The sequence below is a fragment of the Heterodontus francisci genome, chromosome 17 (genome assembly GCF_036365525.1).
Source record: "Heterodontus francisci isolate sHetFra1 chromosome 17, sHetFra1.hap1, whole genome shotgun sequence".
NCBI lineage: Eukaryota > Metazoa > Chordata > Chondrichthyes > Heterodontiformes > Heterodontidae > Heterodontus > Heterodontus francisci.
This window is the reverse complement of record NC_090387.1, coordinates 35,118,777-35,135,333: the sequence shown is the minus strand read 5'-3', so window position 1 is coordinate 35,135,333 and position 16,557 is coordinate 35,118,777. Positions and strand designations below refer to the sequence as shown.

Sequence of the window (16,557 nt, the reverse complement as noted above, 5' to 3'; positions counted from 1 at the left end):
CAGTCAGTGTAAATGGGAAAAACAGGTTGCAAAGGGACATGGATGGATTGAGTAGTAAAACTGTCACAGATGGAGTGCAATGTGGGTGAAGTGTGACATCATCTACTTTGTACCTGAGAAAGTTAGATCAGTGTATTTCTAACTAGTGAGAAGCTAACAACTCTGCATGTTGAGAGAAATTTAGGGATCCATGCACAGAAATCACACAATTAATACAGATGAAAAATAATTTTTAAAAAACTGATGGAGGGTTAGCCTTTAATTCAGGGTGGCTAAAATAGAAAGGGGCACAATTTATTCTACAGTTGCATAAATCTCTGGTTAGACCACATCTGAAGTATTGCAATCAGTTCTGGGCACTGCACATCAGGAAGGATATATTGGCCTTGAAGGGGGCACAGCACAGATGAACAATACCAGGGCCAAAAAAAAATTGACCATAGGTTGGATACATAGACTAGGCTTGCATTCCCTTGTGTACATTAGATTTAGGGGTGATCCTGTTAGTCATAACCTTAAAATTAGAGTTAGACGATTCAGGGGTGATGTCAGGAAGCACTTCTTCACACAAAGGATAATGAAAATCTGCGACTGTTTCCACCGCCCCCCCCCCCCCAAAAAAAAACTGGGCCAATTGAAAATTTCAGAGATTGATACATATCTGGTAGGTAACAGTATTAAGAGATATGGAATCAAGACATGTAAATTGAGTTGAGAGAGAACAGCCATGATCTAATCTTGAGTAATGGAACAGGTGAGAGTGGTTGAAGGCCTGTTCTTGTGACATTAAATATTATTAAATGAGACTTAGGACAGATTAGGATTTTTTGTTGTTTTAAACACATAACTAGCAGGTTATTCAACAGCCTTGGAAAGTGATTGATGTAGAGGCCCCATCAACATTGAATAGTTTAGAAAAGCAGTTGAAGGAAAGGGGATGAAGAAAATTGAGCAGGCACAGATTAGGACTACTGCTTCTATGGAGTTTAAGCACAAGACTGGTTGAGCCAAATAGTCTATCGGTGTTTTAATTTTGAGGTATTAACTGACCTGCATCTGTAGTTATTTGCTTTTGCTTGAGATTAGATGATACAAGTGCTTAGAATGTGGAACACAATACAAGGAGCAGTTAAGGCAAATAGCATAGTTACACAAGGGATAACTGAACAAGGGAAAATGAAGAGAGATATGTTGATTGGGTTAGATGAAGGGTGGGAAGAGACTTGTATGGATCCGTTGGGATGAATGGCCTGTTTCTGTGCTGTAAACACTGTGCAGGGTTTCAAGCAGCAACAGCATGAAAAAAGATGGTTTTCGAAAAACTTAGCAGAAATCAGGCAGGTTTAGACTCTGACCTTTTATCCCACCTATATGAAAAGTCTCCTGGTTGCAAGCATTTTATGCAAAATAAGTTACAGCAGTCTTAAACCAGCTCCGAGTGGACCTGAGCCTACAACACAAAAACACCTCTAATTAGCAAACTCATTCAGTGGTCACAGCAGAGTTGGTGGATGAGAGAAAAAGGTCACTGTTGCATTTGGAGTCACTGTTCTTCTGTTAGGGACTAGAGGAAGCTTCACTCCTATATGTGGTCAGACATCAGTGTAGGAAATGGAATGAGTTTACTGACAACTTGCATTTATATAGTGCATGTAGTGGAGAACTATGCCAAGGCACTCAGATCTAATCAGCTATAAATGGACACCAAGCCAGAGGAGTTATTAAGATGGGTAGGCAAAAAGGAATGCTTTGATGACACAGCAATGACGGGGACAGGGAAGAAATGAAATGAATGGCTGATACACAAGGGGCCAAAGTTGTAGTAATAGAGCTTTGAGTGGGGGATTAAAGGCCTGAGGAATGTTAGTGATAGAGTTGGACAAGGCCATGAAGGAACTTGAAATTAGGTATTGCAAAAAAAACTTGCATTTATAAAATCCTCAGACACCCCAAAATACATTACAACCAATCAAGTACTTTTTTTTCCAGAAGTGCAGTTGGTGTTGTAATTAAAGGCCGGCTACCCGACCCGAACCTGACGGGACCATGTCGGGTTCAGGTCGGATTTCCGGGTCCGGCATTCGGACGCGCTCTATCACCACCTCAGGTAAGTGACTCTAATGTTAATTTACTTTTGGAACTTCAAAGGTGGTTTTGTTACTGTTATTTTAAGCTTGTGCAGGTAAGGAACAAAGTGAAAAACAAAATGCAAGTGAACAGATAGTCAGGTCGGGCGCGGGAAAAATTTGAAGGACTCGGGCCGGGTCGGGTCTTATTTGCAGACCCGAGCAGGCCTTTAGTTGTAATGTAGGAAACGGACAAATTGTGCATTGCAAAAGCCTACATTCAGCAATGCAGTGAACAGATTTTTTTTGTAAATATCTCAAAATAAGTGATATTTGAGGGGAAAATATTAGCCAAAACACAGAACTCTCCTGCTCTTCTTTGAAATCTTTGGATCTTTTACATTGATTCCAGGTCAGAACTGGTTTAGTCTTATGTGAAAGATGGCACCTCTGACAGTGCAGCACTCTTGCAGTGCAGTACTGAAATGCCAGTCTAGATTTTGTGCTCTGGTTCGTGGAGCAGGACTCCGAGGCAGCAGTGCTACCAGAGCCATACTCAGCATTAAATTTATCATACACCTTATTGGTCAAAGAATCTTCAAGGCACATTGACTCTTCGCACAAACATTTTCTGCATATATTTAATCTAATGATCTCCCCCAACTCAAGAACATTTCTAGCACTGGTGTCACTAATAACCAATTTAAATACTAGATTAAGTTTAAATATTAAAATGCAGTTTGGCACAACTTTTGATACAAAAATAACCACCAACTTGACATCAGTATAAATCAAAAAACCCTGGAAAGAGGAATATGGATGAACTAGGGAGGATAATGTGGTTTTGCAATGAATTCAACAATGCTTTTTCCTTTTTAAAAAGATATTTATTGAATAGTTCCAGATATTTTATATTTTACTTCTTCTTCTCAATGTCCTGCTCTGCTGCTTCCTTCGCTCTCTTAGCACGGATTCCAAACAAACGGGCATTTGCACGGGCCATACGGAGACTTGCAAAGGCCTTGAAATTCTTCTCATCCTCAGAAATCACCCGGGCCCTCTCTCTTTTGTATATCTGGAAGGAAAATATAACAATGAGGTCAGAACCATATGGACAGAACTGGAGTTCTCATATTCAAGGATAACAGAACCATTCTTATGAAAATCACACTTCCATAGAATCCAAAATGAGAATATTGTAAGATATTTGATTATAGACAGAATTGTACGTTCACTCTCAGTTTCCAATTCACATTGTCTGCTGCAAAGATTCCCCAAACAAGGGCAGTTAGCAGGCCTCAGCTGATGCCCATCTGAGCCAGTCAGCAAAGGGAGCCCAGGCAGAAAATGTGTCTAGATTTCCTCTTGGGGAAATAGGCTTTCTGATGTCCAGCTGAGAAGCTTAAAGGACAACCCCCATCTTTGTACTTTTACAACCAATTACCATATGAAGTTGCCATCCAACTAAAATCATCTCATTTTTATAGTTTTCATGTGCATAATTTAAGTAAATGTCAATCTGGACTACATTAATTAAGAGAAAGAACTTTTATACATATTGTGTCTTTCATGTCCTTAAAATGTCACAAAGCATTTTATAGCCAACGAGGTACTGGTGAACAATATACCCTCTGCTGGTTTTTCAAGTGTATAGGTGATTTGTTTAAGTGTAGGACAACGTTAATTTTTTTTGCGCAGTCACGTATGGGTGGCAACCTAAATGGGTGAACTCGCACACAGGTTGCGCAGTAATATTGCTGGTGAACTAACTATAGTCAGAGGTAAATTGAAGAAACATGACAACCAATTAAGCACAGCAAGTTCCCACTAACAGCAGTGAGATAAATAGCAATATGCTTTGATGCTGGTTTGGTGATAAATGTTAGAACATTAAGGGGAGCAACCGAGAGCACACAATCATCCAAAAGACACTGCATCTCAGTCAGCGCACTCGGTCTCAGCCTAACTTAGATGATCAACTTTCGAGTTGGGCTTAAAACTGTCACCTTCTGAGTCAGAGGTGAGAGTGCTACCACTGAGCCATGGCTGACAATTAGTATTAAACTTCATCATTAAGAAAGCATTAAAAAAAGTTACTCACATTCTTGATTGGCATGACTGGTCCAGTTAACTGGGTTGCCACCTTAATTTCTTCAGCCTGTGGAAAAGAAATCACAATTAACAATATAGCATTAAACAAACACAAAGAATTTCAATTACATGACACACTCACAGTCATCAGGTGGAAAAGGGTTCAACAAAAGTCATCAATGATGTACAGAGATTCCGGAGAAAGTGTCATCATTTGACTGTGGTGAGAGGTCATCAATACAACCAATGAATTACATTAATAACTCAGCCCTCGTGACAGCCAAGTATTTGTTAGAGACCAGAGTTTTTTTTTTTTTAAACCACTTCTTTACATATGCTGGCCAGTGTAATCTTAATTTCAGAACCAAAAATTTGTTTCAAAAAGTCACGGCCATCTGCTCGATTGCCCTTGCTTCCTGCATCCCCTTATCTAAACCACGCTTGGAACCAGTCCCAAACTTTACTGATTTCCTGGAGAAAAAATAATCACAACACTGAAACCATAGCCCCTCTGGTTCAAGAACCTCAAGTACATCAATGTCAAGCTATCCATGCAGCTCCCCCAGCCCTCCCCAATCGACTTCTGATCAGTCCACAGGACCAAGACTGCTTTGGTCGAGATTTAAAAATTAGTTTCCACTGTTGGAACATTCCATTCCTGCTAACAAATGTGACCAATTAACACATGTCCACATCCAACCTTCTACTACAACCAGGAACTCAGAACTACTTAAATGGTGCATGAAAATTCCAACTATTTGTCTGATTTAAAATGTTAAATAATCTTCTAAACTTGCTATAATGCTTTAAAAATACATCGTGTACAAAACAAGATCCCTTGATGCTCCAGCAATTTTAATCCAACAAAGGGCAGAAAGTTAAATATTGACCCTCTGTCTGTGCTGTGTCGATCACATGGCCCATATTAGAAGTACGCGGAGGACCAGATTCAACAATGATGACCCTAGACGGCTAAATGCCTGCCGACAGTATCTAAACTTATATCTAACCAACTGAGCAAAGTATGCAAGTATATGGAACTCTGCATGTACGTTGAGTCAATGTCTTCAAAAGGGAAACAATCGGCAAGGACTTTTTGGGGGAAAAAAGTTGGATACTTCCTCTATCACAGTTGAAACTGATTAGGATTATTGTACCATTTGGTTTGCCTGGATGCATATTTATCCAATTGGCTTAGTTCAGACTTACATTCCAGAAAAAAAAAAACTTAACTCTTGCTTTTAAATGCCATTTAAGAGCCAATGGTCCTCTGAAATCAGTTACAATTTTATTTCAGATCGCTATGTGCCAAAAATATTATTTAGATACTTACAGAAGAATCGCCCTTCTTGGGCGCAGAAGCCTTTCTTGGGAAGATGATTAGCTTAGAGCGATATTCCTTCAAACGTTGAACATTACACTGAATAGATTCAGTTGACTTGTTGCGGCGTCTGTGATCAACAGCAATGCCAATAGTACGTGCCACCCTCCTGTTAATGCCTGCTGCCTATTATGTTGACAAAAAGAAAATGTATTTATTTTAATTGTTTGGGGGGAGAAAGAGACAAAAGCAGATGCAGAAACAAAGAATAGCAGAGAATGGTCGTGACCATCAGATGGAAAAGGTTCAAAAGGTAATCCCCGATGAAAGATTCCTTAATATGACTGTGGTAAATAATTAGAATGGCATTGTCAGTTCATTTTCTCAATATTGATTTTCCAATCACAGGAACACACACAATCACAATACAAATTAACATTTTATATCACACCTGATAGATTTAGGTCCTAATGTGTAATTTAAACAATTGATTTCCTTCATCAATACTTAAATCAATCTACACTTCTGTTTAGGAACTCTGGCTAGCACCTTTTAAACTGAACGGATATACAACCTTTGCAAAATCTATGTAATCATTTTTGATTTATATAATTTTTGGAATAACTGCCCAATTACCCAATATTTCAAACGTAATAACTTACAATTCCGTCCCCTGAAAAACCTCCAAGTTTGCCTGACTTCCTGTAACTTTCCCACAGCCAAAATAGTCTGCACCAAAATCATGAACTACAAACTGAAAGCACTGTCTTCAGTCCCTACCACAAAATCCATTCCCAAGTCACCAACTGCATCCTTCTCCCTAGCAACTGATGATAAACCAGACTGTTTGCAACCTTGGTGTCCTATTTGACTGGAGATCAGCTTCCAACCACATATCCACATTATCAGTAAGGCCACTTATTTCCACTTCACCCGACTCCATCCGTGCCTCAGCCCATCTACTGCTGAAACTCTCATCCATACTTTTACTACTTCTGAACTTGATTATTCCAACTCACTTCTGGCTGGCCTCCCACATTCTACCCTCCCCAAACTGGAGGTCATCCAAAGCTCTGGTGGCCTGCTTTAACTCAGACCAAATTTCATTCACCCATCACCTGTGTTCACTGACCTACACTGGCTCCTGGTTAAGCAATGCCTGAATTTCAAATTCCTCCAAGGCCTTGCCCCTCCCTATCACTAATCTCCTCCAGCCCTACAACCCTCCCAATATTAGCACTCCTTCAATTCTAGCATCTTGAGAATCCCCAATCTTAACTGCTCTACCATTGGTGGCCATATCTTCAGCTACCAAGGCCCTAAGCTCTGGAATTTTACCCCTCAACCTCCCCGCCTCTTTTCTCCTTGAAGGCACTTCTTAAAACCTACCTCTTTGACCAAGCTTTTGGTCATTGCCCTAATATTGTTATGTGGCTCAGTGTCAAATTTGCTTGATAATACTCCTGTGAAGTACCTTGGGATATTTTACCATATACACATATGCACGTGCTGTTATTGTGGTGTTATCTATATCTACAGCACGGGAAAATAGCACTGAGGTAGATAATCAGCCATAATCTAACCGAATTGTGGAGTAGGCTCGACAGGCTGAATGGCCTACTTCCTCTCCTGTTACTATCTTTCCTTGCCCCCTCTGCACAGTTAGGCATGATCGATCACACTATCCTCTAAAACCTCTACTTGGGTCCATCTTTGCTTGGATCTACTCTTGACTGATTACAACCAGAGCCCCTCTAGCAATGGCTTCTCTTCCCACATCTACAGTCACCTCTGCACTCCCAAAGAACTAACAATGGGAAATAAAACATTTTGCTTATGCAATGGTTGAGGTTCATATTCAATGCACGGTTTCTACTTCCTATGAATACACAGTAATGTCTATGCAAAAACAATGATGGTTACCTTTAGCTCCTCCAGGCTGAAGCCTCGTCCGGCACGTACTTTAGTGTGATATCTGATAGTGGGACACCTAACAACTGGTCGAAGGGGACCAGCAACTGGACGTGGAGCAATGCGGCGTGCTTTAATCTGTCTTGCCTTACGCCTGTCAACAGTTAATGTTAGAAAAAGTTATTTTACAACTTGGCAAATTACAACTAATTAAAATCAAGATACAACATGGCTATTTTAAATTAACTGCAGCAAATTAAGATATCCAAAGGGCAATGCCACTTGATAGTTATACTATTTCAGCGAGTGCAGCTACAGAAAAAGACACTCTTACCTATTACTTCATTAGTTACAGCACTGGTTTTAACCTTGTAACTCAAGGGCTAACAAAGAGTTCAAATTTTTGTCTGTCTGCTTCCAGGATGGGCAAGGGTGGGGAGGAAAAACAACAGGAAGCCAATTCTTGTTACCATGTGGTACAGCACTGAAGGAATAGGAAGGTGAAGGGAAATTCTTTTTGGAAGAACACGAACAAAGTTTAAAATGCATTGCAGTAGCAACACAATTATCACCCATTTTAATACAAGAGGTAGGATTAGAAATTTCAGGTGAATTTCTTTCTATATGGACATGTTAAAACAGAATTTAGTGCAGTCCACAGTCATCAGCAAAAAAAGGGTTCAACGGTATTCATCAATGAGGTACAGAGATTCCGGAGAAATTGTCATCATCTGACTGTGGAAAGCTAACAAATGATCCACCAGTAAGTCAAACATCTTCATTTACCACCCCAAATTTAGCTGGCGTGCAGATCCATTTGTAGGTGCTTTACAGTAGCCCAACCACTGATTCCCCAAGGTCAACTCTGGTAATAAAGCTGTGTTTAAATTATCAGCATTAAGTTACATACCTGCGGATTTTTCTGGCTGGCTGATTGAACCAAGTGCGGACTCTCTTCTGCCAGTCCTTGTGGAAATGAGGGTTCAGAATCATCCCATTCCGACTTGGGGCCATGGCTCCTTATTGAAGGGCTGAAGCAACCCTGCAATAGTAAGTAAATAGCAATAAAATACGGCAAATAATTAAAGATTACGATTGATTGAATTCCACAAGTACATATCATTTGATTTTGTAAGCAACTCCTACTTTATGTTCCAGCGAATTACTGAGCACTATAAAAAAGGGAGAGACTGATATAATTCAGATGAATTCTCTAAAATCTGACCATAGCACATTGTGGCAATCATAATAATGCACTCAGACACTGATAATCAGAGCAAAAACCCAAACCAAAAAATATACGTGCTCAACCTAATGTTAATCGTGTTGAATGTCACCGAACAAAATGCAGACAGAATTCTGTGAATCATTCTCACTGTGTCAGCTGTGGCTAAGTTGGTAACACATTCACCAGTGAGTAAGAAGTTTGTGGGTTCAAGTCCCATTCCAGGACTTGAGCATAAAAACCAAAAGCTGACATTCCAGAACAGTACTGAAGAAGTGCTGCACTGTTGGAGATTCCATGGCACTATTTCAAAGAGCAGGGGAGATAGCCCCAGTATCCTAGCCAATGTTTATCCCTCAAATCAACCTAAGAATAGGATTATCTGGTCATTACCACAGTGCAGTTTCTGGGAGTTTGCTGTGCTCAAATTAGCTGCCACACTTTCTTCATTAAACAGTAACTACAATTCAACAACCTATATTTACCTAGTACCTTTAACATAAAATATCCCAAGGCACTTCACAGGATTATAAAACAAAATATGACACCAAGCCACATAAGCAGATATTAGGTCAAAGGTAGGTTTTAAGGAGTGTCTTAAAGGAAGAAAGTGAGGTAAAGAGGTGTAGGGAAGGTATTACAGAGCTTAGGGCCTAGCCAATTTTAGGCACAGCCACTAATGGTGGAGCAATTAAAATCAGGGATGCAAAAGAGGCCAGAATTCAGATATCTGCACATCTGAGGGTTGTGGAGCTGGAGATTACAGAGAGGGGGAAGGGCGAGACCATGGAGGTATTTGAAAACAATGAGCATTTTAAAATCAAGATGCTGCTTGAGTGGGAGCAAATGTAGGTCAGTGAACACAGGGGCGATAGGTGAACAGGAGTTGACACCCGTTCAGATATGGGCAGCAAAGTTTCGGATGACCTCAAGTTTATGAAGGGTAGAATGTGGGAGACCAGCCAGGGGTGTATTGGATTAGTCAAGACTGGAGGCAACAAAGTCACAAATGAGGGTTTTCAGCAGCTTTGGAGTGGAGACGGGGCAAAGTCAGGCCATGTTTCGGAGGTGGAAATAGGCGGTCTTAGTCATAGCTCAAATATGAAATTGGAAGCTTATCTCAGGGTCAAATGTGACACCAAGGCTACAAACAGTTTCAATCTCATACTGTTGCCAGGGAGAGAAATGGAGTTGGTAGCTCGGGAACGGAGATTGAAAACGATGGCTTCAGACCTCCCAATATTTAATTGGAGGAAATTTCTGCTCAACTAGTGGATGTCCAATAAGAAGTCTGATAGTTTATCAACAGTGGAGTCAAGAGAGGCGGTGGTAAGCTCGAGCTGCATACATGTGAAAGTTGTACTTCTGGTTAATGTCACCAAGGGGCAGCATGTAGGTAAGAAACAGGAGACGGTCAAGTATAGATCCTTGGTGGACACCAGAGGTAACAGTGAGGGAACGGGAAGAGAAGCCATTGCTAGTAATTCTCTGGCGATGATCAGACAGATAAGAATGGAACCAGTCCCAACCAGTTGGATGACAATGGAGGAAGCCTTTGTGGTCAACTGTGTCAAAAACAGTAGAGAGGTGGAGAAAGAGGAGGAAGGAAAAGTTTATCTTTGTCAGTCACACAGGATGCCACTTGTGGCTTTGATAAGAACTTAGGAGTCACAGTCGTACAGCACAGAAACAGGCCCTTAGCCCCACCACGTCCATGCCAACCATAATGCCTATCTATACTAATCCCACCTGCCTGCATTAATTCCATATCCCTCTATGCCTTACTCATTTAAGTACTTGTCCAGATGCCTCTTTAGTGTTGCTACTGTTCCTACCTCCACCACCTCCTCAGGCAACTCAACTTCAAAAGTACCTCTTTGGCAGTAAAGCTCTTTGGGACGTCTTGCGGTAGTGAAAGGCACTGTATAAACTTAAAATCTTCCTTTTTTAAAAAGGAAAGTGCAATGGGCAACAAAGCACAAACAAGAGAAAACTGACGTACCAACTCAGCCTTTCAACAAGCACTCAAATTGAAACAAGGGCTAATTTACAACTTCGCTCGGCAACCAACAGCCCGCCAAATGCCGCCCATTCAATTGCAGACCACCACAACTGGTAGCAGAATATTTTATGCCATTCACTTGCGAACTCCTATACCGCGCCGACACACGATCTGCATAAGACCAGCCTCCTCGATCTTAGGCCTCGACCACCACAGCATCGAAAGCAGAGCCCAGTCAATCAGGCTTAACGACATCTTTCTTTCAAAATGGTCACGGATATCGAGAGCCTATTCTTTCCCATAACACTGACTATTAATTAATCACACGCGTACTCAAGTAAACTCAAGGATGGATTGTGATTTTATCCGCACTCAGGCACAGTACCTACCTTCAGGAAGAAAATGGCCGAAGGAAAAGGATGAGATGCGACAAGGGATGCCGGGATATGTACACAGATATGAAGATTAGCCAATCAGAGCAGCGGACATTGGCCTGTGCGATCTGCCCCACAGAAAGATGGTGGCTGTGGCACAGTTGCTGTGCAGGGAAATGTGGATTTTATTCCTTGTACGCGTGAAAAACAATTGTTAAAGTTTCACATGCAACTTGTAAAGAAGCAAAAATGAGAAGTGATTGGAAACAACGGCTTTTTAAAGTCTACTAAAAATTTGCAGTTGCGACTTAAAAACAGAAAATGCTGGAAGTACTCAGCAGGCCTGGCATTTGAGCAGAGAAACAGAGTTAATGTTTCAGGTCGATGACCCTCCTGTTTTGGTTGTGGCGGCATCACAGTATAACATTCGTATTCTACCAACAGGAGCAAGGGCAAAGAGGCAGGTCCCCAAGTCAACCTCAGGCAGAGCGGGAACTGAACCAATACTGTTGGCATTATTCTAAACCACACGCTAGCTATCTAGCCAATGAACTAACCGGACCCTTTATTTAGACCAGAAAACTGTTTTTATTTCAGATCCTCAGCATCCACAATGTAGTCGTGAGTTCGAAATGCTTCTTTTGGGTTGAAGCAATAAGTTTGTGTGAATTGTTTGCTGATCTAAAGGGGACACCCCTCATCGCATTTTTAAAAAACACTTGGATATACATTTGAGGTGCTGTCCCCGACAGGGCTGTGGACCAAGAGCTGGAGGATGGGATTAGACCAGACAACTTTTCGGCCAGCACAGACACAATGGGCTGAATGGCCTCCTTCTGTGCCATTAATCTCTTACGTTTCTATAAATTCGTTTAAGTGGCATCGGTATCTAAAATCGTAGAATGTGTATTTGATTGATACATATGGAAGGTTAGAACGGCAATCTAACAGCATGGAGTTTTTAATAATTTCGAAGAATTACATAAACTAAACCAGCACAGAACTGTACACAGTACCCCAGTTCAGGTCCAACAAGGTTCCATATAAATTTAGCACCTTGCTTTTGTATTCTGTTCTGGCCCTATCAACTTGGGTTGTGACTTTCACAGATTTAACTATCCATTCTCAGATCTCTTTCACAACAAAAACAAAAAGTGCTGGAAATACTCAGCATGTCTGGCAGCATCTGTGGTGAGAGAAGCAAAGTTAACATTTCAAGTCTGTGACCTTTCATCAGAACTTGCAAAGGTTAGAAAAGAATTAGGTTTTAAGCAAGTGAAGGGAAGGGGGAGGGGGATGGAGAGAGAACAAAGGGGAAGGTGTTTGATAGGGCAGAGGGAAATTAAATAACAAAGCTGTCCTGGGCAGAGCTTGTGGTGAAAGACAAAGCATTAGTCCAGAGAGACTGTTAATAGCGGAATAATGAGCAGCTCTGACTACATGAAAAGCATGGTTAAAAACTAAAATATTTTAAAAAGGCCAGTCATGCTCTGAAGTTATTGAATTCAATGTTCAGTCCGCAAGGCAGTAGAGTGCCGAATCGAAAGATCAGGTGCTGCTCCTCGAGCTTGTGTTGCTGTTCACTGGAACACTGGAGCAGGCCAAAGACAGAAATGTTGGCATGACAGCAGAGGGGAGTGTTGAAATGGCAAGCAACCAGAAGCTCGGGGTTGTGCATTCAGACTGAGCAGAGGTATTCAGCAAAGTGGTCACCCTATCTGCGTTTGTTCTCCCCAATGTAGAGGAGACTGCATTGTGAGCAGCAAATACAGTATACTAAATTGAAAGAAGTACAAGTAAATCGCTGCTTCACCTGGAAGGAGTGTTTGGGGCCTTGGATAGTGAGGAGCGAGAAGGTAGAAAGGCAGGTATTACACCTCCTGCAATTGCATGGAAAGGTGCCGCGGGAAGGGGACGAGGTGTTGGGGGTAATGGAGAAGTGGACCAGGGTGTTGCGGAGGGAATGATCCTTTTGGAATGCCGACAGGAGTGGAGGGGAAGATGCATTTGGTGGTGGCATCATGCTGGAGGTAGTGGAAATAGCAGAGGATGATCCTCTGGATGTGGAGGCTGGTGGGGTGGAAAGTGAGAACAAGGGGACCCTGTCATGGTTCTGGGCGGAGGGGAATGCCTGAGGGCAGAAGTGTGGGAAATGGGTCAGACATGGTTGAAGGCCCTGTCAACCACAGTGGGTGAATCCTTGGTTGAGGAAAAAGGAAGACAGAGGCACTGTTGTGGAAGGTTGCATCATCAGAGCAGATGCGTAGGAGACGGAGAAACTGGAAGAATGGAATGGAGTCCTTACAGGAGGCAGAGTGTGAAGAAGTGTAATCGAGGCAGCTTGGGAGTCGGTGGTTTATAATGAATATTAGTGGACAGCCGATCCCCAGAGATGGAGACAGAGAAGTCGAGGAAGGGAAGGGAAGTGTCGGAGATAGACCATGTAAAGGTGAGAGAAGAGTGGAAGTTGGAAGCAAAGTTGATAAAGTTTTCCAGTTCGGGGCAGGAGCAGGAAATGGCACTGATACAGTCATCAATGTACCAGAAAAAGAGTTGGGGGAGGGGGCATGAATAGGACTGGAACAAGGAATGTTTGACATATCCCACAAAAAGGCAGGCATAACGACCCATGCGGGTACCCATTGCAACACCTTTTACTTGAAGGAAGTGAGTGGAGTTGAAGGAGAAGTTGTTCAATGTGAGAACAAGTTCAGCCAGACGAAGAAGAGTGGGGTGCAGGGGGACTGGTTGGGCCTCTGTTCAAGGAAGAAGCAGATCGCCCTCAAACCGTCCTGGTGGGGGATGGAGGTGTAGAGAGATTGGACGTCCAATGTGAAGAGGCGGCGGTTAAGTCCAGGAAACTGGAAATTGTCAAAATGACGTAGATTCTTGGCTCTTCTACACCATTTAATTTCTAGCCTTACAAGAAAAAAAAAGACTTCCTTATTCCTCTTACCAAGGTTGAAACAACTTCTCACTGCTGCTCTATTTGAAGTTTAAATTACCGACAGTCTACTTTTCATTGACGTAACCTCACCTGAAACGTATCCAAATGAACTGGATACCAAAGGTTTTTTAAGATCACTTGTCCATGTACTTGAAACCTAGGCTGGAAAGCCATTCATGTCAAAACATAGCATCTCTAATTTCAGGACCTTTAGCGTTGTGCTGTTTTGCACTATATTTTATGTATCTGTACAAAATTACAATTTTTAGAAAAATGGTCAGCCATGAGTTTTTAATGAATTCATGTTCAATACCCTGCCTCATATGCACAGCAAATTATATGCATAATTTATTAATCTCTGTTGTACTAAACCTAGAAGTTTATCAATTATATCAATTATCAATTTTCTGTGTCTAAAGGTATTGGCTTACACTGCTACAATTATACATATATTTTGTAGTCCTGTCTTTCCTATGTAAATAGTGACGGAAGTGAAAATGAACTTGTGTTATATGCTCATGTGACATTCATTGGCTGGTTGGTTCATCTTGTACAAGCATTCTATTTCTTTAATTGACCACTTGGTGGTGCCAAGAGGCAAATTTTTTTTAATATAGAAGATACAAATATGTACTGTACATAAGTGAATAGAAAAATTTGTAGCTAAATGGTTAGGGTAAACATAACATGGAAAAATAACTATGGAAATTTTAAAGTAATTTGTTCACACGTGTTTTCATTGTTGGAGACACAGATTGATAGCATTTCTAATACTGCACTTGAAGTGTTTGATATGATTGTCAGCTCAGAAAATAATGGTTAGTAATGAAATGGCAATTAAGAAACTGTATTTCCAGAAGATACATAAAATATAGGTTACCCCTTTCACACTTGGGACATGGGTGACAGCCTAGATTATTGGGATCTTGACTAGAAGCCCAAAGATGTACAATTCCATTGTAAAAAAAATTGCTCAATATGACACCAATTGAAAGTATCACTTAAGGCCTCAAGGATGGAAAATAGGTAAAATAGAAATAACATGTTAACAAAATTGATGATCTTTTGGGGATTAAAGTGAATTTATTTATCCAATGAATTCCTTAGTTGTGGCAAGTGAGGCTGGAAAAAAGCCTCGTCCTTACTTATCATTACTAGTAATTTCAGTGTTCTGCAAACAAAACAAAAAAAACTTGCCTTTATATACCTCCTTCCACAACCTAGGTGCTTTACAGCCAATGGAACAGTTTTGAAATATAGTCAGTGGAGTAATATAGGAAAGCCTAGTTCTATCCAGTGGTAGTTTATGGCAGAATAGCTGACAACACTCAGCTCTACATAACACCATCTTGACCACTCCACTGTCTTTAAATTGTCAGACAGCTTGCCTGACATCCAGTAATGGATGAGTGGAAATTTCCTTCAACTAAATATTAGGAAGATCAAAGTCATTGCCTTAGGTCCCTACCACGAACTCCAACCACATATCCACCTCATCACTAAAACTGGCTATTTCCACCTTGGTAACATCACTCCACGCCATCCCTGTCTCAGCTCACCTGCTGCTGAAACCCTCATCCGTGCCTTTGTTACTTCGACACTTGAATATTCCAATACATTCCTAGTCCATTCCCCACATTCTACCCTCCCTAAACTTGATGTAGTCCAAAACTCTGGTGCCTGTGTCCTAACTCCTACCAAGTCCTGTTCACCCATCATCCCTGTGCTCACTGAGCTACATTGACACCCAGTTCAGCAATGTCTCAATTTTAAAATTCTCACCCTAGTTTTCAAATCCTCCATGGCCTGACCACTCCCTATCTCTGTTATCTCCTCTAACCCAACAGCCCTCAGAGATATCTGCATTCCTCCAATTCTGGCCTCATCAACATCCCCGATTTAATCACTCCATCATTAGCAGCTGTGCTTTCAGCTGCCAAGGCCCCAAATTCTGGAATTCCCTCCCTAAACTTCTCTGCCTGTCTTTCCTCCTTTAAAATGCTCCTTAAAACCTACCTCTTTTACCAATTTTCTGGTCATTTGCCCTAATATCTCCTTATTTACTTGGTGTCAAATTTTGTTTGATAACTCTTGTAACATTTTACTATGTTAAAAGTGCTTTATAATTACAAATTGTTGTTTATTACTTTTGCCTTTGTGTCAAATGTTTGTGTATTCGAACTCTAGGAGTGAGATGGTAGAGTATATGGCATTGGGAGAAAGAATGAAGTATAGACTTACACTGCACTGGTGGGTACTGCTACATTGCAAGCAGTTCAATCCTGCAGATGAAATGCTAGACTGAGGCTCTATCTGCCTGTTTTAATGGTACAAGTGCACATTAACATAGTACCAGTTGGAGAGGAACAAAGAGTTTTCATCATATCCTGGTTAACATCTCTCCCTCAACCACCAGCACTATTGTGGTTTGTGGAAGCTTGTTGTGCCCATGATGGTCAATTCATTTGCCTATATAAGTCACTGCACTCCAAAATAATTAAAATAATTTTACATTCATGAGATGTTTGAGATGTGATAATGACAGTCCGTCAATGCAAGTAAAAAGCAAAATACTGCAGATGCTAGCAATCTGAAAAAAACCAAAGAGCTGAAAAAACAC

The 16,557-nt window shown here is 41.1% G+C and overlaps 1 protein-coding gene and 2 non-coding genes across 3 annotated transcripts; all 3 read right to left on the bottom strand.

Moving 5' to 3' along the window:
• Positions 1–2,931: 2,931 nt before the first annotated feature.
• rpl13 (ribosomal protein L13) lies at positions 2,932–11,082 on the bottom strand. Its single transcript, XM_068049264.1, has 6 exons — positions 11,006–11,082; positions 8,300–8,431; positions 7,402–7,543; positions 5,491–5,664; positions 4,168–4,224; positions 2,932–3,141 (listed from the first exon to the last, which is right to left on the bottom strand). The coding sequence occupies exons 2-6, from the start codon at positions 8,401–8,403 to the stop codon at positions 2,983–2,985; spliced, it is 636 nt and encodes a 211-aa protein (XP_067905365.1). The 5' UTR covers positions 8,404–8,431; positions 11,006–11,082; the 3' UTR covers positions 2,932–2,982.
• On the bottom strand, positions 4,288–4,368 carry LOC137379313 (small nucleolar RNA MBII-202). The gene has a single exon (XR_010976793.1). It is a non-coding gene; the product is annotated as a small nucleolar RNA MBII-202 (small nucleolar RNA).
• LOC137379314 (small nucleolar RNA MBII-202) lies at positions 8,033–8,119 on the bottom strand. The gene has a single exon (XR_010976794.1). It is a non-coding gene; the product is annotated as a small nucleolar RNA MBII-202 (small nucleolar RNA).
• Positions 11,083–16,557: the final 5,475 nt, after the last annotated feature.

What these genes read in the sequence shown, in the direction of transcription:
- rpl13 (XM_068049264.1), bottom strand. Translation starts at nt 8,403, where the DNA reads ATGGCCCCAAGTCGGAATGGGATGATTCTGAACCCTCATTTCCACAAG. An exon ending in CCAGCCAGAAAAATCCGCAG is followed by an intron (nt 7,544 to 8,299) that starts GTATGTAACTTA and finishes AACTGTTGACAG; the next exon opens with GCGTAAGGCAAGACAGATTA. An exon ending in CAGTCATGCCAATCAAGAAT is followed by an intron (nt 3,142 to 4,167) that starts GTGAGTAACTTT and finishes TTTTCCTTCCAG; the next exon opens with ATATACAAAAGAGAGAGGGC.